The following is a 21,419-nucleotide window of genomic DNA, read 5'->3' as shown; positions in this document are numbered from 1 at the left end:
GCTTGTTAGGAGTTTTAGGCGTTTGAGTTAGTGTAGCACACTTTTGTTGAAAACTCTGCCCAGAAGATTCCTTGGCTCTCTCTTCTTCTAATTTATTTGTTTTTGGCTGTGCTGAGTCTCTGTGGCTGTGTGTGGGCTTCCTCTAGTGGCGAGCAGAGGCTGCTCTCTGGTTGCAGTGCGTGGACTTCTCAGTGTTGGCCTCTCTTGTTGCGGAGCACAGGTTCTAGGTGCACGGCTCAGTAGTTGCGACACATGGGCTTAGTTGCCCTCTGGCGTGTGGGATCTTCTGGCACAGGGAATCAAACCCGTGTCCCCTACATTGGCAGGTGGACTCTTAACCACTGGACCACCAGCGAAGTGCAATGCCTTTGCTCTCTTGATAATAAAATGAATATTAGCTGGTAAGTAAGAGTCAAGCAGTTACTTCATTCGTGGCAATTCTTTTTTCTCTGCTTTCTAGTTCCCTGTCCCAATCTTTACATTCAGTTAAATGGTCTGACATTCACTATGGACCCTGTCAGCTTACTCTGGGGAAACCTCTTCTGCCTGGATTTGTACCGCAGCTTGGAGCAGTTCAAAGCTATCTACAAGCTGGAAGATTCCAGCCAGAAAGATGAACACCTGGACATCCGCCTGGACGCCTTCTGGTTGAAGGTAGGGTGGAGAATGGGATTTCTGTTCCCTGTTGGCAGCCACAGTTGCATTTCTACCATGACTGTGATTCAAGGTTCTGCTCTGCCCGTTGGATAGAAAGAAGGAAAGCAGTTTTACAGCCCAAATGGTCTGCCATGCATGTGTTAGTGGTGGGTTGCAGAGGTGCTCAGCCGGCCATTCTGAACTGGGTTTCATTTCTCTCTGAAGGTGAGCTTCCCGCTGGAGAAGAGAGAGCGGGCTGTGTCGCGTCGTCCCCAGTCCCTTGTCCTCTGTGCATCAGGCGTGACTGCCACCAACACACGCCACGCTCCGCACTGCGGCTGTCCGGACCTCCAGAGTCTCTTCCGGGGTTTTGCTGCTACTGAGTTCTTTCATTCCAGTTATGTTCAGTTTCCCAAGGTACCAGGTGGCTTCAGCCTTCTGCACATGTTTTTTATGGATCACGCCTTCCAGATGGATTCCTGCCTCCCTCAGGCTAGTGTTCTCCCCCCTCAGAGGCGTAAGGCTTCCCAAGACCTCTGGTCCATCCACTTCACCCAGATCTCCTTGGACTTTGAGGGAACAGAGAACTTCAAAGGCCACACCTTGAATTTTGTGGCCGCCTTCCCCTTGTCCATTTGGGCCTGCCTGCCCCTCCGCTGGCAACAAGCGCAGGCACGAAAGCTGCGTATGGCCACAGAAGGGAGGCTGAAACCGTCCGCCAGCTTTGGCAGTCCTGTCCATTCTGAGGCCCTGGCCCCTGACATGATGTCCCATCAGAGGTCGAAGACTGAGCATGATTTGAAAAGCCTGTCAGGCTTTCCGGAAGCCACGGAGATCCTGAAAGAAGGTAGTGGCGGTGTGGACAGCAGCGGGCCCCTGATGGAGCTGGAGGACACGGCGGGCATGCACGTGCTCGTGCACTCCCCTGCGCACGTCCGCCTGCGGCTCGACCACTACCAGTACCTGGCCCTGCTTCGCCTGAAGGAGGTGCTGCGGGGTCTTCAGGAGCAGCTGACTAAGGATACAGAGGCCATGACTGGGGCTCCCCTGCAGGACCAGACAGCCTGCATTGGCGTCCTCTTTCCCAGCGCGGAGGTGGCTCTCCTCATGCATCCGCCCCCTGGGGCTGATGAGGCTGACTCTGAGGGTTCAGATACTACCAGCCTCGTAGACTCAGAGCTGTCTCCTTCAGAGGACCGGGAGCTGAAGTCTGACGCCTCCTCAGAACAGGGCCCAGCAAGCCCCGAGAAGGTTCCGGAAGACAGTGGCATTGAACATCTGGGTGCATCCCAGGACAGGCCATTGCCTCTCCACAGCAACGGAGAAGTACAGGATACAGGTTCTCTTGCCCAGCAGGAGGCAGGGAAGGGCCACGAGGCAGCTGATTCCTTACAGGCCAAGAGACCGAGTGGAGCCCAAACATCTGACTCACCAGCTGCGTTGAAGCCCCCAGGGAGCAGGGATTCTGCTCTGAATGGACAGGGCGATCTCATCCCCGTGAAGAACATAGAAGGAGAATTATCAAGTGCTATTCACATGACCAAGGATGCCACCAAGGAGGCCCTGCATGCCACCATGGACCTCACCAAGGAAGCTGTGTCGCTGACCAGGGATGCCTTCAGTCTGGGCAGAGACCGGATGACCTCCGCCATGCACAAGATGCTGCCTCTGCCCCCGGCCAAGTGAGTGGTTCTCTGCCTCCCTCAGTCGCTTCATCTTTTCCTGCTGGCTTTGGCCACAGGGCTCAGGCCTCCTGCCATGCACACCTGTAGACGGGGAAGCGCCTGTAGTCCAGGAGTGTGCGTAAAATGGGCTAGTTAATGTCGCAAAGGCTTTAGTTTTCAGAGCTGCCTGGAGAGCAGCAGAGGAACTTTCAGGTATTTAGAGGATAACAGGCATTGCAGTCAGAGAGATTTTATTTTCAGGACTACATCTAATCCTGTGATGTGGGAGAACCCTCAATTATAGTAAAACAACATAATCCCATGAATTTTCACATGCCTCCATGTATCTTAGTCTGGTCTTGGGCAATTTTCAAGTCAACATTTATTGTTTCGTAGCATCAAGTTATCTCTTTCACTGATTCCCTATTGTTGATACAGATATACTGTATCAGAATAATAATGCCAGTATGATATATTATTCTTTTCTGTGGGCCCTTGGGTAATATTTTGTTTGATGTAATCCCACAACAGTCTATGGCGTTCGCTGCAGATGTTCATAGCCCAATTTATAGCTGAGGAAATAAAGGCTTCAGAGACCAGAGCCCATGGATCCTGTCTTTTATACATTGAAAAGCTGGAGCTTTGGATTTGCTCTTTCTGGTACATCTATCAATATCTGCCAGGGTAATAAAGAAGGGAGAATTTCATCCATTCATGTAACAAATATTTTCTGAGCCCTTACTGTGCACGAGGCCCTGCGTTAGGCATCAGGGCTACAGTAGGGAGTGAGCAGAAAACACAGAAATGTGCAGTCAGAAAGGAGGGAAGGCATAGATTTTTTCCACGAGTGTCTGTGCTTTCAGAAAGGATAATGAGAACTATGGAAAATCTTTGCTGAGAAGATCAGTGGCTTTAGAGCTTTTGTTTAAGAGGATTTTCTTAAATTGTTCTCAAAGCAAAGCCTGCAAGTGGGCTACTACCTGCTTGGCCAAGATAGCCTAGGAGGAAAGAGAAGGAAAGCTTAAAAAATAAATTATATAATAATACTAGGCAACATTTATTGATTGCTTTCTATGTGTCAGAAACTGTCCTAAATATTACAATATTAAGCCAATGAATTATAAGAACCCTATAAGGAAGGAACTAATATCACTCCCCGTTTTATAGATGAGGAAACTGAGGCTCAGAGAGGTAAGAAACTTACTCAAGGTCACACAGCTTGTGAGTGTTGGGGTGAGGATTGAGAGCCTGAACTCCCAGTGACCAAATGTGCTGCTTTTTCCAAATGGAGATGGGTGAGGGTTGGGAACAGAGGAGAGGTGAAAGGAGAAAAGAAAGGTGTGTGTGACACGGACTCGTTCAAACACCAACACCGACTTCCCCACTGCCCAGGCTGGTGGCCTTTTCTCAGTCCTCTTTCTCCAGGACTGCCTGTGCAGTCAGCCCTGCCAGTCATCCATCCTGAGTATCTGTAACCCTGTGCAGTTACTCACACCTCTCTGAAGTAGTCTTTTTCCTTGGCTGCTCTCTTCTTCCTTTTATCCTATGAATGTAACTGTTCCACAGCACTAGGCTATCCATATTCTGATCACTTTTATCATCATTTTATTTTTTAAATTATAAAAATGGGGTCTTCCCTGGCGGTCCAGTGATTAAGACTCCATGTTTCCACCATAAGGAGCCTGGGTCCAGTCTGTGGTTGGGGAACTAAGATCCTGCATGCCGCATGGCATGGCGCCCACCCCACCGAAAAATTATCAAAATAATTTGTGTTCATTTTGTCGATAATGTAGAAAATAAAAGAATAAAGAAGAAAACATAAAAGCCACTGTAATGACACTCTCCAGTGCGTGCGTGGCGTGCTCAGTTGCTGCAGTCGTGTCGACTCTTTGCGACCTGCAAAGGCTCCTCTGTCCGTGGGATTCTCCAGGCAACAACACTGGAGTGGGTTGCCATGCCCTCCTTCAGGGGATCTTCCCAACCCAGGGATTGAACCCGTGTCTCTTATGTCTTCTGCACTGGCAAGCAGGTTCTTTACCACTAGCTCCACCTGGAAAGCCCGACACTATCCAGCGATAGCCCTTATTGACTTTTGGATCTTCCAGATTTTATACATATATTTATGTTTCCATGTGAATGCTTGTATGTGTTTACACATATGAAGTACACACATTTTTTAATAGGATTATGTTATTTCTATAGAATATAGAAAATTTCCAGTTTTATTCACTTTGTTTAAGATTCCCATTCATGAAGTATTTGAATATATAATTTTTAATTGCTCTATTTTTGTTGTTCAGTTGCTCAGTTGTGTCCGCCTCCTCGCGACCCCATGGACTGCGGCACGCCAGGGTTCCCTGTCCTTCACCAACTCCTGGAGCTTACTCAGACTTATGTCCATCGAGTTGGTGATGCCATCCAACCATTGCATCCTCTGTCGTCCTCCTCTCCTCCTGCCTTCAGTCTTTCCCAGCATCAGGGTCTTTTCCAATGAGTCAGTTCTTCTCATCAGGTGACCAAAGTATTGGAGCTTCAGCTTCAACATTAGTCCTTCCAATGTATATTCAGGACTGATCTCCTTTAGGATGGACTGGTTTGATCTCCTTGCAGTCCAAGGGACTCTCAAGAGTCTTCTCCACCACCACAGTTCAAAAGCATCAATTCTTTGGTGAATTGGTCTATTATATTCTTGCAAATAGATGTATCATAATTTATTCATCCAGTTCACAGTCTAGGCTTGGGGGGTCATTTAGTCTGGTTCAACTTTTTTCTCAGGTGAAACCAATGCTGTTGTAAATGTTCTTATGTTTGTGAACATGACTCTTTATTCATATCTCAATCTTTTATTTTATTTTACAATAAAATATTTAGAATAAAGATTTTATTAGAATAAAACCTAGGAAGTAGAATTATTGGGTCACACACTACAAACATTTTAAGGTTCTTTTAAATTGTTTAAAGATTCTTTTAAACCTTAAACAATTTAAGGTTCTTCATTCATTTAAGATGAATTTGCCAAATGTTCAGATTTAGGTCACTTTGCATTTTTGAATACATTTTGTTAACTCTTGAACAATATGGGAGTTAGGGGCACTGAATGCAGTTGAAAATCTGCATGTAACTATAGTTGGCCTTACCTATAGTTACCTGTAAAATGGTTGCTGCATATCTGTGGTTTCAGCGCATCCCTTAGATTCAAGTAACTGTAGATCGTGTAGTGGTGAGTGTGCACGCTCAGTCACTAAGGCGTGCCCAACTCTGCGACCCCATGGACTGTAGCCCGCCAGGCTCCTGTGTCCATGGGATTTCCCAGGCAAGAATCCTGGAGTGGGCTGCCATTTCCTTCTCCAGAGGATCTTCCTGACTCAGGGATGGAACCTGCATCTCTTGCATTGCAGGTGGATTCTTTACCACTGAGCCACCTGGGAAGCCCTGTAGTACTAAAATATGTACTGTTGAGAAAAGAGTACATATAAGTGGACCTGTGCAGTTCAAGCCTGTGATGTTCCAGGGTCAGCTGTACTTTTTCTCTTGGTTATTTTGTCCATTGCCTCACTTCTGCACGAGTCCTTGTTTTCAGTCCTGATTTCCTTCCCTCCCCTGCTGTTCCTTTAAAACTATCTACTGCACATAGTTCCACAGGGATCTCCAGGGGTGCCTTGAACCTCACATGTGTAAAACTAAATTCCTTATCCCAGACCAGCTCTTTTTTTCTTTCTTTTTTGGGTGGCCTCATTCTCCTGCTCATTCAAGCTCTGCCTTTTCTAGGCGTTTGTCAGGTTCTGACCATACTTTTAAATTTAGGCGTACTTCAGAATCATCTGGAGGCTTGTTAAAACACAGAGTGCTGAGCCCTACCCCCAGAGTTCCTCTTCCAGTAGGTCTGAGATGACGCCTGAGATGTTACTTTTTAATGAATTCTCCTTTAGATACTAATGCTCCTAGGAGGGTGACTCTGAGTATAGGGCTCTAGGGAGTCTCACATCAATTTTTCCTGTCTACTCCCACAGGTGGAGTATTTTAGTAAACTATTAGTTGATTTCCTTGTTGGATGTCTTTCCATCTCTAGCTTATTTGAAAAAGGCAGGTCAAAATTCCTAAAACACAGGTGTAATCCTATTATTTCCCTATTCTAAACCCTTCTAGCCTTTTCTTTTTTCTGAGTTGAGTTTGGATTTCTTAGTGTGGCATTATCAATTATTGTGATATATCCATATGGCACATTATTTTTTTTTTAAATAGACTATTTTCTAGAGCAGTTTTAGCGACATAGCAATATTGAGTCGACAGTACAGAGATTTCTCATCTGTCTCCTACACGTCATAGCTTTCAGAGCACTTTCATGCATTGTCTTTTATCCAGGGTTTCCTGTGATCTGGCTGCAACTCATGTGGTTAAGTGAAAGAGCACTTAGCAAGAAGTCAGGAGACTTGGGTTCTTCTTAATTCTACTTTAGCTGAAACTGAGTCAGTTTCTTCACCTATATCATAGGAGGGTGGACTCAAAAGGTCTTTACAAGTTTCTTTAAAGAAACCTTCTAACTTTGTCTCCTGTTGCTCTTCCCCAGCAAAGCCTGTGCTCCAGCTGAGCTGCGCTGCTTGCTAGTCTGCAAGGTACCTTTTGTTTTCTGGTGCCACAACTTTGTTTAGGCTGATTGTTCCCCACAGAAGGCCCGCTGTGCTGTCTCCTTCACAGTCTTTCAAGAACCACCTCACACATCAACCCTTTCCTCAGAGCCATTCCTGATCCTCTTCTTTTCATCCTTTCCCTTTTTTGGCGTTGGCTAGCCTTTGGCTTGTACCCCTGTCCCTCTTACAGTGTGTGACTTACTACCATATAATGTTATTTGTATATAGTCCCCTCTCTCCTGGTAGAATACACATTTTTTTGAGGACAGGGGGTGTCTTATTTGTCACTGCCCACCACTGCCCTGTGTCTTGTGTGGTGCTTTGAATGCAGAAGTTATTCAGTAAATGCTTGAGGAATGGCTTTGGGTACAACTCATAAGCACCAGGGCCGTAGATAGTAGGTCTCTGCTATAGACAGGATAATCCTAAATAACCTTGACATTTGACATGGGAGAACTGCCTGTGCAGTTTGAAATGCTGGAATAGGAGGGTTCAGAAAGGCCCAGCTGTTGGAAAATGGTGTGACCCCCTTCTACAAAAGGTAATCAGTTCAGTTCAGTTCAGTCGCTCAGTCGTGTCTGACTCTTTGCGACCCCATGAATAGTTGACCTCAAAGTTTATGCTTATAATAACTGTTTGGGCTGAAAAGGGTGGGTATTGCAAGGGAACGAAACAACATGCCTCCTAAGCCACATTCGTGGTTTCTGCTTTTGTTTTTCAAACAGGGAGCCTGTGGCCAAGGTAGATGAAGGGGTGGCAGCCCCTGTAAGTGGAGGTGCTGCCCGACTCCGATTTTTCTCCATGAAGAGGACAGTATCCCAGCAGTCATTTGATGGCGTCTCGTTGGATAACAGTGGCCCTGAAGACCGGATTTCAGTGGACAGTGACGGCAGTGAGAGCTTCGTGATGCTCTTGGAGTCTGGTAAGTGGAAGCAGAGCCAGGCAAAGTTGCAGAGCCTCAAGAGGGTTCTTCTGATGCCTGTATTCAGACCAGCAGGATGCAGAAGGAGCTGAGCTTTGATAAAGCAGACATTTTCTTAATCAAAAGCAAAGAAGAGTGAACTTTTAGTGGCTCTGTGACTCTGAATTTATCCTCACGTCTTCTAGGTTATTGATAGGTGTTTGACCCTTATCACAGAGCAACACTCAGAGAAGAGAGCACTAGTCTTACAGCCACGGAGCGCTGGCAGTAGGCTAACTTTGCGGCTGGGTCAGTGGTGTGTGTGTGTTTCCTATCTTTTGCTTAACTATGTATTTCATTGTTGGAAAATAACTGGGAGCTTTTTGTCTATAGTAAAATGAGTAACTTTCAGGAGTTAGATTAAACCCCACTAGGAGTTAGACTAGTTCTTTCAGCTTATCGAAATGAAAACTTCTAAAATCGTCCCTTGTATGCATGCTAAGTCGCTTCGGTTGTGTCCAACTCTTTGCAACCCTCTGGACTGTAGCCCGCTAGGCTCTCTGTCCATGGGATTCTCTAGGCAAGAATACTGGAGTGGGTTGCCATGCTCTCCTCCAGGGGATCTTCCCTACTCGAGGATCGAACTCGCGTCTCTTGTGGCTCCTGCATTGCAGGTGGATTCTTTACCTCTGAGCAACCAGGGAAGCCTAAAATCATCACTTAAGAGTATCTAAATGAAAATAAAGTAAAAAGAGAATATACTGTTTCTTAAACTGGCTGGCATATCCATGTTTGTTTCGTTATTAATTTCTTGTGGAAAAATCCAAATATTGAAAAATAGAATTAAATAATGAACCTTCATATACCCATTACCTAGCTTGGTATATTAACAACTCACGGCAATTCTTTTTTTTTTTTAATTTATTTTTATTTGGGAAGGTTTCCATTTCCAAATACGATCACAACCGCCATATGACAGATTTTGGACAAAATCTCTTATTATTACTGTCCCAGTTCATTTCAGTTTAGTCGCTCAGTCATGTCTGACTCTTTGCAACCCCATGGAGTACAGCACACCAGGCCTCCCTGTCCATCACCAATTCCCGGAGTTTACTCAAACCCATGTCCATTGAGTCAGTGATGCCATCCAACCAGCTCATCCTTTGTTGTCCCCTTCTCCTCCCGCCTTCAATCTTTCCCAGTATCAGGATCCTTTCCAGTGAGTCAGTTCTTTGCATCAGGTGGCCAAAGTATTGGAGCTTCAGCATCAGTCCTTCCAGTGAACACCCAGGACTGATCTCTTTCAGAATGGACTGGTTGGATCTCTTTGCAGTCCAAGGGACTCTCAAGAGTCTTCTCCACCACCACAGTTCAAAAGCATCAATTCTTTGGCATTCAGCTTTCTTATAGTCCCAACTCTCACATCTATACATGACCACTGGGAAAACCATGGCTTTGACTAGACGGACCTTTGTTGGCACAGTAATGTCTCTGCTTTTTAATATGCTGTCTAGGTTGGTCATAACTTTTCTTCCAAGGAGTAAGTGTCTTTTAATTTCATAGCTGCAGTCACCATCTGCAGTGATTTTGGAGCCCAAAAAAGTAAAGTCTGCCACAGATTCCACTGTTTCCCCATCTATTTGGCATGAAGTGATGGGACCAGATGTTATGGCAATTCTTATTTCATTTATTCTTCTGCCCTCTTCCCTTCTTCCCATATTGCTTTGAAGCAAATCCCAACCGTATCATTTTGTCCATAAATATATAAATATTTTTATTACACATCTCTAGAAAATACAGATTTTTAACCAGATTAAAAGTTTTTCAAATTATGGTAAAATGTACATAACATAAAATTTACCATTGTAACTATTTTTAACTATAATTTAATAGTATTAAGTACCTTCAGATCATTGTACAACCATCACCCACTGTCTATCTCTAGAACCTTTTCATCTTGCAAAACTGAAAGTCTATACCCATTAAACAATAACTCCTCATTCCCTCTTCCACCAGTCCCTAGCAACCACCATTCTACTTTCTGTCTCTATGAATTTGACCACTTTAGGTACCTCATGTAAGCGGAATTGTACATGACTGGCTTATTTCATTTAACATGATGTCTCTGTGGTTCATTTATGTTGTATGTAGCATGTATCAGAATTTCCTTCCTTTTTAAGGCAGGTATTTACTTTTCGTTTGTAGCACATTTTGTTTAGCCGTTTTTTGGTCCATAGACAGTTGGGTTGCTTCCATTTACAGGCGTTTTTCAACGTGACCAAATACCATTGTCACACTTTAAAAAATTAACAATAATTCCCTAAATTCATTAAATATCCAGTTAGTCTTGAAATTTCCAGTTTTCTCATGAATGTCATAAATTTTTTGTTTTTACAGTTGTCACTAAAGATTGGATTTGAGTAAAATTTTTTGACTCTCCAACTCTTGTTATCTTTCTTTTGCAGAGTCTGGTCCAGAATCTCTTCCACCAGGATCTCTTCCCAATGCTGTGGACAGTGCTGGTGTTCAAGAGAGCCCTGTTGTGGATAGTTATGGCCAGGGGACACCAGAGGCCAACAGTTCGGTCTCACCTAGTGGGGAAGACCTCAATCTTCACCTGGTCAGCTGTTCTACTTTCTTCTCTGCAGAGGGTGGGCTCTCAGCTGGCAGCTTGGGACTTAGCTAAGCGAGTCTCCTGTTACAGGTCTCAGTTCTGGTCCTGAAGGTGCATGAGGTATCTCTGGGGATTGAGGTACGTGGTGAGGACCTCACTGTGGCCCTGCAAGCAGAGAAGCTGACCCTCCAGCAGCCGGGCACCGTGGGACTCTGGCAGTTCCTGCACGGACAGTGCTCAGGTAAGGATGGTAGGATTCCAGGAGAGCTGGTGGGATTTGAGCTGGGGTGGGGAGGAGGACAGTCAGAACTTAAGTTGCTCCTGTCCTGTGCTCCAGGGGCAGCCAGCCTAGTGCCAAGTCCTTGGTGCTTCTCTCCAGCAGCCTTTAGGGGGAGGAAGAAGTCTAATGAAGCCTCCTTCTCACAAGGAGCCTCCGAGAGCTCTCACTGAGGCTTTGTGCCGAGCAGGCTAGTCACCATCCTCACCTCCCAGGTGTTCCTTACCCTCATATGAGAGGACAGTGTCCACTTCTTTGTTTGTGGGGCTGCTAACATCAAGCTGTATCTGATCAGGGAGCTTCTGATTCAGTCCTTTGATGTATATTATCATTTATACTTTAAAAGATGGCAGGAAAAATCTGGACTTAAACTACATGCTTCATTTTTAAAAAATTTTATTTTTAAATATTAAGTAGATATGCTTGTAAAGTAGAACTGTTATAAAAATATATTTAAGGTATAAAATAATCACAATACAATGAATGCATGTATCTACTACCTAGTTTAATAAATAGAACAGTACCATTAAGTTTCAGCCCCGGGAGCCCCTCTCCAGAACCTTCCTCTTGCCTCTCACCTATCATAGGGGATCACTATCCTGAATTTGTATTTTTCATTTGCTTGCTTTATAGTTCTTCCACGTTTTTTTTTTTTTTTTTAAATCAGTGTATTATTTAGCTGTGTAGGCTTTCGAGGTTTTGTAAGTGGAATTATTGTTTATATTCTTTTGTGATTTTCTCCTTTCAAGTACTATGATATTCTTCAAACCCTTCTAGGTTGTTGAGTTAGCTATAATTCATTCATTTTCACTACTTTATAATATTCTATTGTAGAAATATATGACTTTTAAAAAAACTGCTTTAATGAGGTATGATATGCATACTATGAAATTCACTCTTTGTAAGTGTGTACTTTGATAAATATTAGTAAGCTTCCACAGTTCTGCAACCATCACCATCACCCCCAAAATCTCTCTTGTACTCATTACTCTGTTTACTTCTTCATTCTGTTCTGAACAGACATGTGGTTTGTTTCCACATTTTTTTTTTGCTGTTTCAAATAGGATTGTTTTGACATGCCTGTCCTTGTATATGTCTCCTGTTATATATGTTGGAGAGTTTCTCCAGGTTTATATTCCTGAGGAAATAATTGCTAGGTCATTAGGGTAGGTATAGCTTTAATTTTGCTAGATAATGCCCTCCCCCCCCCCCCCCCCAGAATGGTTGTACCAATTTATAGTTATATAGGTATATAAGTTGTTTCATAGCCTTGGCTGCACCTGAGGTTATTCTTCATGCAGTTGTGACTAAATTAGCATAGATCCTGCTTGGCTTCCTGAGAGAGAGAGGAGAAGATCAAGACTTGGAGAAAGGAAGAGATGATCAAATCCAGCAGAGTTGAGGGTCCACTGTCTGTTTATTCATTTTTGGCTGTGCTGTATGGCTTGTACGATCTCAATTCTTCCACCAGGGGATGAACCTGGGACCTTGCAGTGAACGAGTTGAGATCTAACTACTAGACCACCAGGGAACTCCCGAGGGTCCTCTGTTTTAGCTTCACCTTGGCCATTAGCCCACTGCCTCTGATTCTAAGCAAGACCAGCTTTTTAATTGGTCCTTAATGTCCCTTCTACCGTGAGAGGCATTAAAGCAAAGTGTCCAAGCCCATGGTCTTTGCAGTCAGGCAGCTTACATGCAGCTCCTACCTTGCTGCTTGCAAACTGTGTTACTTTGTTGGTTTTAAAAAAATGTCTTATTTACTTTTGGCTACGCTGGCTCTTCCTTGCCGTGTGTGGGCTTTCTCTGGCTGCAGTGAGTGGGGAGTACTCTCAAGTTGCAGCACATGGGCTTCTTCTTGCAGTGGGTTCTGCTGTTGCAGAGCACAGGCTCTAGGACATGGGCCCCAGTGGTTGTGGCGTGTGGGGCCTCCCCAGAGCAGGGAGCGAGCCCTGTCCCCTTCCCAGCAGGCAGACTGAACCACCGGACCACCAGCGAAGTCCACAAGCTTTGCAACTTTGGCAAGTTACTCTCTGTGCCTTAGCTCTTTCATCTGTAAAATGGGAAGATAATAATACTTCTGGTACAGGGTTGTTATGAATATTCAGTTTAGTTCAGTCACTCGGTCATGTCCAGTTCTTTGTGAGCCCATGGGCTGCAGCACGCCAGGCCTCCCTGTCCATCACCAACTCCTGGAGCTTACTCAAACTCATGTCCATTGAGTCAGTGATGCCATCCAACCATCACATCCTCTGTCGTCCCCTTCTCCTCCTGCCTTCAGTCTTTCCCAGAATCAGGGTCTTTTCAAATGAGTTGGTTCTCCACATCAGGTGGCCAAAGAATTGGAGTTTCAGCTTTAGCATCATTCCTTCCAATGAATATTCAGGACTGATCTCCTTTAGGATGGACTGGTTGGATCTCCTTGCTGTCCAAGGGACTCTCAAGAGTCTTCTCCAACATCACAGTTCAAAAGCATCAGTTCTTCGACGCTCAGCTTTCTTTATAGTCCAACTCTCACATCCATACATGACTACTGGAAAAACCATAGCCTTGACTAGACGGACCTTTGTTGGCAAAGTAATGTCTCTGCTTTTGAATATGCCATCTAGGTTGGTCATAACTTTTCTTCCAAGGAATAAGTGTCTTTTAATTTTATGGCTGCAGTCACCATCTGCAGTGATTTTGAAGCCCCACAAAATAAACTCAGCCACTGTTTCCCTATCTATTTGTCATGAAGTGATGTCATCATCTTAGTTTTCTGAATGTTGAGCTTTAATCTAACTTTTTCACCATCCTCTTTCACTTTCTTCAAGAGGCTTTTTAGTTCCTCTTCACTTTCTGCCATAAGGGTGGTGTCATCTGCATATCTGAGGTTATTGATATTTCTCCCAGCAATCTTGATTCCAGCTTGTGCTTCTTCCAGCCCAGCGTCTTTCATGATGTGCTCTGCATATAAATTAAATAAGCAAGGTGACAATATACAGCCTTGACGTACTCCGTTCCCTATTTGGAACCAGTCTGTTGTTCCATGTCTAGTTCTAACTGTTGCTTCCTGACCTGCATACAGGTTTCTCAAGAGGCAGGTCAGGTGGTCTGATATTCCCATCTCTTTCAGAATTTTCCACAGTTTATTGTGATCCACACAGTCAAAGGCTTTGGCATAGTCAATAAAGCAGAAATAGATGTTTTTCTGGAACTCTCTTGCTTTTTCCATGATCCAGCAGATGTTGGCAATTTGATCTCAGGTTCCTCTGCCTTTTCTAAAGCCAGCTTGAACATCTGGAAGTTCATGGTTCACGTGTTGCTGAAGCCTGGCTTGGAGAATTTTGAGCATTACCTTACTATCGTGTGAGATGAGTGCAATTGTGCGGTAGTTTGAGCCTTATTTGGCATTGCCTTTCTTAGGGATCAGAATGAAAACTACCTTTTCCAGTCCTGTGGCCACTGCTGAGTTTTCCAAATTTGCTGGCGTATTGAGTGCAGCATTTTCACAGCATCATGTTTTAGGGTTTGAAATAGCTCAATTGGAATTCCATCACCTCCACTAGCTTTGTTCATAGTGACGCTTCCTAAGGCCCACCTGACTTCACATTCCAGGATGCCTGGCTCTAGGTGAGTGATCACACCATCATGAAAAAAGATGTCCCTTTCATTAGAGGGGACTGGAATGCAAAAGTAGGAAGTCAAGAAACCCCTGGAGTAACACGCAAATTTGGCCTTGGAGTATAGAATGAAGCAGGCCAAAGGCTAGTAGAGTTTTGCCAAGAGAACGCACTGGTGATAGCAAACACCCTCTTCCAACAACACAAGAGAAGGCTCTACACATGGACATCAGCAGATGGCCAATACCAAAATCAGATTGATTACATTATTTGCAGCTGAAGATGGAGAAGCTCTATACAGTCAGCAAAAACAAGACTGGAAGCTGACTGTGGCTCAGATCATGAACTCCTTATTGCCAAATTCAGACTTAAATTGAAGAAAATAGCAAAAACCACTAGACCATTTAGGTATGACCTAAATCAAATCCCGAACCATTATACAGTGGAAGTGAGAAATAGATTGAAGGGACTAGATCTGATAGACAGAGTGCCTGATGAACTATGGATGGAGGTTCGTGACATTGTACAGGAGACAGGGATCAAGACCATCCCCAAGAAAAAGGAATGCAAAAAGGCAAAATGGCTGTCTGAGGAGGCATTACAAATAGCTGTGAAAAGAAGAGAAGCAGAAAGCAAAGGCGGAAAGGAAAGATATACCCATTTGAATGCAGAGTTCCAAAGAATAGCAAGGAGAGAGAAAGTCTTCCTCAGTGATCAGTGCAAAGCAATAGAGGAAAACAATAGAATGGGAAAGACTAGAGGTCTCTTCAAGAAAATTAGAGATACCAAGGGAAATTTTCATGCAAAGATGGGCTCGATAAAGGACAGAAATGGTATGGACCTAACAGAAGCAGAAGATATTAAGAAGAGGTGGCTAGAATACACAGAAGAACTGTACAAAAAAGATCTTCATGACTCAGATAATCACAATGGTTATGAATATTAACTATATATTAAAGTGCTTTGAGCAATCACTGGCTGGTAATTAATTAATGTCTTTTCCTTCTGTCTTGCTTCACAAAGGCACAAGCTTTCAGGACTCCTCCACTTTGAAGACTGGCCACATCAGGCCAGCTGTGGGCCTTCGCTTTGAGGTGGGGCCTGGTGCAGCTGTTCATTCCCCTCTGGCCACACAGAATGGCTTCCTGCATTTGTTGCTTCAGGGCTGTGACCTTGAGCTGCTCACTTCGGTGCTCAGTGGCCTCGGGCCCTTCTTGGAGGATGAGGAGATCCCAGTGGTGATTCCCATGCAGATTGAGCTCCTGAACTCCAGGGTCACTCTAAAGGTGAGAGGAACTTTGGGGTTTATCCTAGACTTGGTCAAGCAACGGATTCTTGACCCTTGACCCTGTTAACAGTGAGAGCTGTTAACTTCTTCTCATGTCCCTGTGAGATGTGGGGAGGACCAAGTGAGGAAGGGCATGTTAGTATTCACTACTACAGTAGTACCTAAGTATGTAGTGCCAGCAAAAAGTTCTAGGTTCACGTGAGGGGGGCCTTGTTTCTAGCCTTGCCCTTTGGCATGCAGCATGACTATGCAAGCCCACAGGTTAGCAGATCCTCCGTCTCACTGTGTCTAGAATGGGAGAGACTCATTATGCCTCTCATGCCTCGCTAGAGTGTATGGATAAACAGTGACGGCAAAGTGCTTCCAGCTCCACAGTTGGAAGCGTGAGTTGTTTCCTAAGCTGCTCTGAGTTGCTTGGGGGCCTCATGCGGCTTCTCTCTTTCCTGCAGGACGATATACCCCCCATCTACCCCACCTCACCAGGCCCCATACCCATCACTCTGTCCATGGAGCATGCTGTGCTGAGTCGGAGTGACGACGGTGTGTTCCACATAGGCGGTGAGTAGGGCTTGTCAGCCTCCCGGCTCCTCTACCTTTTCGCTCCTGTAAGGAAATAGGTGACAACTAGGAACAGGCTGCTTGTTGCTGGCAGTTTGTCATTCAGAGCCTTTACTTTTTTCCAGCTGCTGCTCAAGACAGACCATCAGCCAAAGCAGCTAAGAGTGAGAAGAGGCAGCCCCCCGAAGAACAGGTGTTTTTGGTGCCCACTGGGGAGGCTTTTGGTCCACAGGTGAGTCCCTAACTGAACAGTACCTTTCGTGTAAACCCTTTGGGGTTGTAATCACAGAAGCGGGTAAAACCCAGAGGGCAGACAAGGTTGCTTGTGCTGGTACAGCTGTGTGGTCTGGGCTCTTGTCACCTAGCAGGAGCTTCTGGAAGTGCTGAACAGGGGCTGGAGGTCAGGAGCTAGAGATGAATGCCTGCTGATGACATCTTCCACCTGCTGTTGTCCCTGCAGCTGATGAGCTCAGAAGGATGTTTTTGCAAGATGTGTTACCTTTTTGATTGATCATGAATTCTTTGTTGTTCCTCAGGTGAATGAACTCCCTACCCTACGAAAGGAACTGATAGAAACTAAACAAGCATTGGCTCAAGCCAACCGGGATAAAGAAAAACTTCTTGAAGAGATTAGGAAATATAATCCCCTCTTCGAGCTCTGACAGCAGTGGCTCAGCCATCTTTGCCAAGGAGAGAGGAGGAGATCACCAGCAGTCGCACCGCCTGTGACAGACTCCGTCCAGTGCTGGCCAAGCCGGCGGAGGACGCGCAGCTCACTCCTGGTGGTGTCCTTTCTACTAGCGGTTCTGACTTGGATGGAAGACAGGGCAAAGCATGACCACGTTCCAGGAAGTTGGGGGCCACTTTGTGTGTGGCTCAGGCATCATGTCTCACCTGTCCTTTTGGCCCTCAGCACACTAGGTGGAATCTTCTCGACACTAGGGTCATTTCACCGCCTGGTTTCATGGCAGAGACCTTTGCTTGCTCCACAACCTGTGTGAACAGGGCCGAGTCCCCATCTCCTCGGTTGGTCACCCAGAGTCACCAAAGCTTCTGTGTCTCAGAGTCTGCTTTCTGTAGTGGACCTGAGAAGTGCTGCGGCGGTAGAATGGAACAGGAAGTAGCCAGCAAGGCGGGAGCCAGGGGAGGCACAGGAATAAGTGAGACATGGATTCTGCCTTGTTTGGAAGGGAAACTAAGCTCCTGTCATCTTGGCTGATGTTACAATCAGATTGTTCAGGGTTAAGCTTCCTCTCTGTGATGCCTGTCATCGTCCTGATGCTGTGGTAGGAAGTAAGCAACAGTAGCAGCTCACTTGTATCGTCTCTCCCTCCTGTAACAGTTTGTGTGAAATTTAAATCAAGAAACCATTCACTCTGGGCTAGGTTGAGGTCGAGGCTTGGTGGGGATCATAGGAGAGCTTGGTTCCTTCTGAACCCACTATTGCCAGCCGTGTCCTGTCTCTCTTCCACAGCTGCCCCTCACAGGTTTTTCCCTGTCTCCCGGGGGCCCCGGCACATCAGCTTTCCCAGCACTATGACTTCCTACCAGCAATCTCCTTAGCCCTTGGTGGAGTCGGAACTGAAAATGTGTTTTATACAGTAACATAAACATCTCAGCCAGTTGCCTCTCACCTGCCTCTATCACTGTGGCTTTTAAAAATCATGTTATTTTGACCTAAGTAAAAAAAAAAACCTTCAACCTAGCTAGGTTTTGCCCTGACTGCTGAAAGAGCTATTTCCCCCTCTTTCTACCCTACCTAATTCCTCCCCAACGTTCTATCTTGATTCATACTGCTCTGTGCTGTACTTCAAGCTCTGTTGATTAGACAGTTCATCAGTGAACTCACCTTGAATTGGCAAGATGGTAAAATAATGATTTAGTAGTATCACTAAAGTCTTAATCACACATGACCTACTAGAGGAAAGATAAAATGGTTTCCTTTATGGGGAATCATGCCTGGCTTGTATAGTCTAGTTTTTTGATGATAAAAAGAAATATGCATTCAAGAAGGAACAAGATCTAATTCGCTCAGACTTTTTAAGACATTTTGTTTTGATTTTCCACTAAGACAATTTTAAAAACAGCAATTACTATGAGTTTATGGGGATATCCTCTCATGCTTAGGAAACAACTGAGAGACTTAAGAATAAACATCTTTCTGAGAGAATGTTAACAGGGTAAGTTCCCTATCGGTTGATGCTTGGTTTAACCTTATTTAAGAATTTTATAAATAACCTGAAAGTAGGATATTACAATGCAATCAAATGTCACTACTTCCAGGAAGTGAAGATAAACCAGAGGAGATTTTAAAAAAAATTGCAAAAGATTCACAGACTGGGCTGTGAATACTCAGGAAAGTGTCAGGTGAGATTCTCTGTAGGTTAGTGTGAAGCAGTGCCCTTAGGGGAGAATCAGCAACCACTGAGACAGTGAGCTCTGCAAAGAGCTCAGGAAAGAAACCTAAGCATTGCCATAAGGGAAGAGGGGTCAGAGTGCTGCTTTAGGGCATGTGGAGCCAACACAGAAAACAGCATCTCATAAAAGACCATGGTAATGCCTTAAATGATCTGTGCACTTCTAGGGGCCTTACGTACAAAGTATGTGGTGAAAGGCGAAAAGGTCTAGAGAACAGCAAAAGTCACCAGGGGTGGAGGTACACATCTTTAAAATGTGAGCTCCAGTTCTGAAAAGGATAAAAGCTGAGGGTAGTGTTACGTCAGATATTCAGTCAAGATCCAGGACGTGTGCTTCGGGTCCCAAAATACTAGGGCTGGCCCTTGTAGCCTTAGCCACCTACAAGCACTTCTTGTAGCAAATCAGAAACTCCTAGGGCTCTCTGTTTAAGAAGTGGTGCTGTAAGAAACTGTATGAGTGCAGAAGGTTTAAGAGGAATCCTTGCATGATGACTTTCTAAAAGAAATTCTAGGAAACCAGGGTTATTTGGTGATACACAATGGAGTTACCCACTGCATCCCTCCACAGACTCCCCTTTAAGTGCTTCTGTCAAAGGCAGAATGATGAACAAAAAGGATCACTGGTCCTCCCCAGTGTGGCATGTCTAATATTCTTAGAGGGGACAGAGCAAGAGCCAGTAGCCAGAAAACAGAATTATCCAACCTTGGGTTCACCTGCATTGGTCTCAAATCACATTCTGCTTCTCTTCCCTTCCCCTGCTTTCCTGCCCTCCCTATCCCTCCATGCAAAGAGTTGCCTGGTACACTTTCTCTTTAAGTGTGCGCTGGGTAGGAGGCAATAGAAACAAATCTGGCAAGCACCGAGGCTCACCCCTGTAATGACCAGAGCTCACTTAGGTTTCTGGGCTCTCTGGCACTCTTGCCCATGTGACAAATGTAGCCCTAGCATTTGAATTTCCTTGTGTGACAGCTTTGGCCATTGTCTTGAAGTTCCTCACTCAGGAAATACGGTAGAGGGTCAGCATCCCATGGAATTTTAGTAAAAGTCATCTTGTATAACTTCACACTCCTATTCACTAGGGGGGGAAAAACTTTCATAATGAAGAAATGTGACCTTGTTGGTAGTCCTCAGAATAAATGAAAAGGATGGAAGGAAAAAAATAGTAGTATCAGCTCCTTCAGACTGCTGACGATTTCTGCCTTGGAGCTTTAAGACTGTGAACACGAAATAAGAATACCTCAAGAAAATGTCTGGAGTGAAACACCACTATCCGAGACTTCCACCACCGCACAGTCACCATGTCAGTTGTGAAGCGTTTACACCTTGTACTACCTGTGACTATCTAGATTTCCTGTTTACATGGAGGTACTGGAGATATGCATTAGTGCATATGGACTGGTTTAAATCTCTCTTAGCTAAGCTGCAGGGGTGGTTATCAATCTCAAATTCTGTTTTTAACTCACTGGAATCATTAAGCTAGTTTATTAGACCTAAGACGGAATGGGTTCTAGTCTTAACGATGGCTGCTTTTTGCTGTGTATTTAATCTGACCCTCCTTTTGCCATGGGCCTCAACCTTTAAGTACCCTTTTTCATGGTTCTGAAAGGAATGGTTCCTGTGTCTGGAGTATACAAGGCTTAAGGCAGCCCTCACATACTGCATAACTGAAATTCTTCCATTTCATACACTTAAGTCAGTTTTCCCATAAGCTAGTTTAGGGGGTGGTGGAAAGAAGGTGTTGTTTGAACATAGCGATACAGGAACTTTGCATTCCAAACCTTTAAGGTTTGTTTGCTTTTTCCCTCCCTCATATAATATTTACCTTAACTTCAAAAACAGTTACTAGTAATATCACAAAATGATGGAAACAGCATTGCTACGCAAGCTAGTGGGATGACATCTGGCTATTTAAGAACTGCAAGAGCTGCCGTTGCTTTGTGATTGACTGTAGTCATTATTGTGCTTCAAGAGATTCTGCTGTGATTGAGGTCCTCTCCTTTCGGGGACTATAACCTTTCCTGGAATCTTCCCTACCTCCTGCTGGAGGAGGAATATTCCCATTCACCTCTGGGTAGGTACATATAGTTGCTGTTGTTGAATGGGGATTATTTTTTCCATCTCTTACAACAGATACAAGGGGAAATACTCTTAGATAACCTTAAACTGTGAGGCTTTGCTAAGTGGCTATACTTGGGATGTGAACTTTCTTCCTTATTATCTGTAAATTTCAGCCTTATCCAGTATCTCATATTGCAATAGGTATAGCTCCTATAACCACTTAAAAAGCTTCCTCTGGAGCTATGTATTTTTGTTTATTTGGTTTTCTCTGCAGTTTTTGGTCAAGATTTAGCCTGAGTCTTACAGCGTTTCTTTGTGGAATGTACCACTGAAGAGTCTTCTCCACTAGCTAAGTACATGTTTAAAGCCACAAGTTTTAATGCTAGACACTAAAATTCAGATTTGCCCAACTTTGTGTGTCTGTCTCCCCTACTCAGGGTGCTAACCAGAACTGGAATCTACTGACACGCTCAGGAAAGCTTCAAAAGAGAAAAGCTTCAGAACCCCTCTCCTTATGGCACTGAATGATAGAGAGGAAAGAACTCTTGGGGATTGCCCATTGCCAATTATATTACAGTAGCCTTATTACTGCTAATCACTGTCAATAAAAAGTCACTCCATTCCCCTCTTCTTGAGGAAAACAATGAGAATGTATCCAATGAACTGGAATATTGGTCAGTATTGAGAAATTTTAATGTTGCAATATCTATCAAACCTTGAGTGTACTGGTTCTGTGAACCACCTGAAAAAAGCAAATTAAACTGATTAAACAGTATTG

General features: G+C 44.5%; 1 protein-coding gene across 1 annotated transcript in view; it reads left to right on the top strand.

Moving 5' to 3' along the window:
* Window positions 1-21,406, top strand: part of BLTP3A (bridge-like lipid transfer protein family member 3A) — a 72,412-nt gene extending 51,006 nt beyond the window's left edge. Inside the window, exons 13-21 of the mRNA XM_052648213.1 lie at window positions 461-654; window positions 862-2,318; window positions 7,654-7,850; window positions 10,295-10,449; window positions 10,534-10,684; window positions 15,343-15,605; window positions 16,057-16,165; window positions 16,291-16,397; window positions 16,702-21,406. Coding sequence (XP_052504173.1) covers window positions 461-654; window positions 862-2,318; window positions 7,654-7,850; window positions 10,295-10,449; window positions 10,534-10,684; window positions 15,343-15,605; window positions 16,057-16,165; window positions 16,291-16,397; window positions 16,702-16,827 — 2,759 coding nt within the window. The 3' untranslated portion in view covers window positions 16,828-21,406. The remainder of the gene's footprint in view (window positions 1-460; window positions 655-861; window positions 2,319-7,653; window positions 7,851-10,294; window positions 10,450-10,533; window positions 10,685-15,342; window positions 15,606-16,056; window positions 16,166-16,290; window positions 16,398-16,701) is intronic.
* The last annotated feature ends 13 nt before the right edge of the window (window positions 21,407-21,419 follow it).

The sequence above is a fragment of the Budorcas taxicolor genome, chromosome 11 (assembly GCF_023091745.1).
Source record: "Budorcas taxicolor isolate Tak-1 chromosome 11, Takin1.1, whole genome shotgun sequence".
Classification (NCBI taxonomy): Eukaryota; Metazoa; Chordata; class Mammalia; order Artiodactyla; family Bovidae; genus Budorcas; species Budorcas taxicolor.
This window is presented reverse-complemented; position numbering and strand designations above follow the sequence as displayed.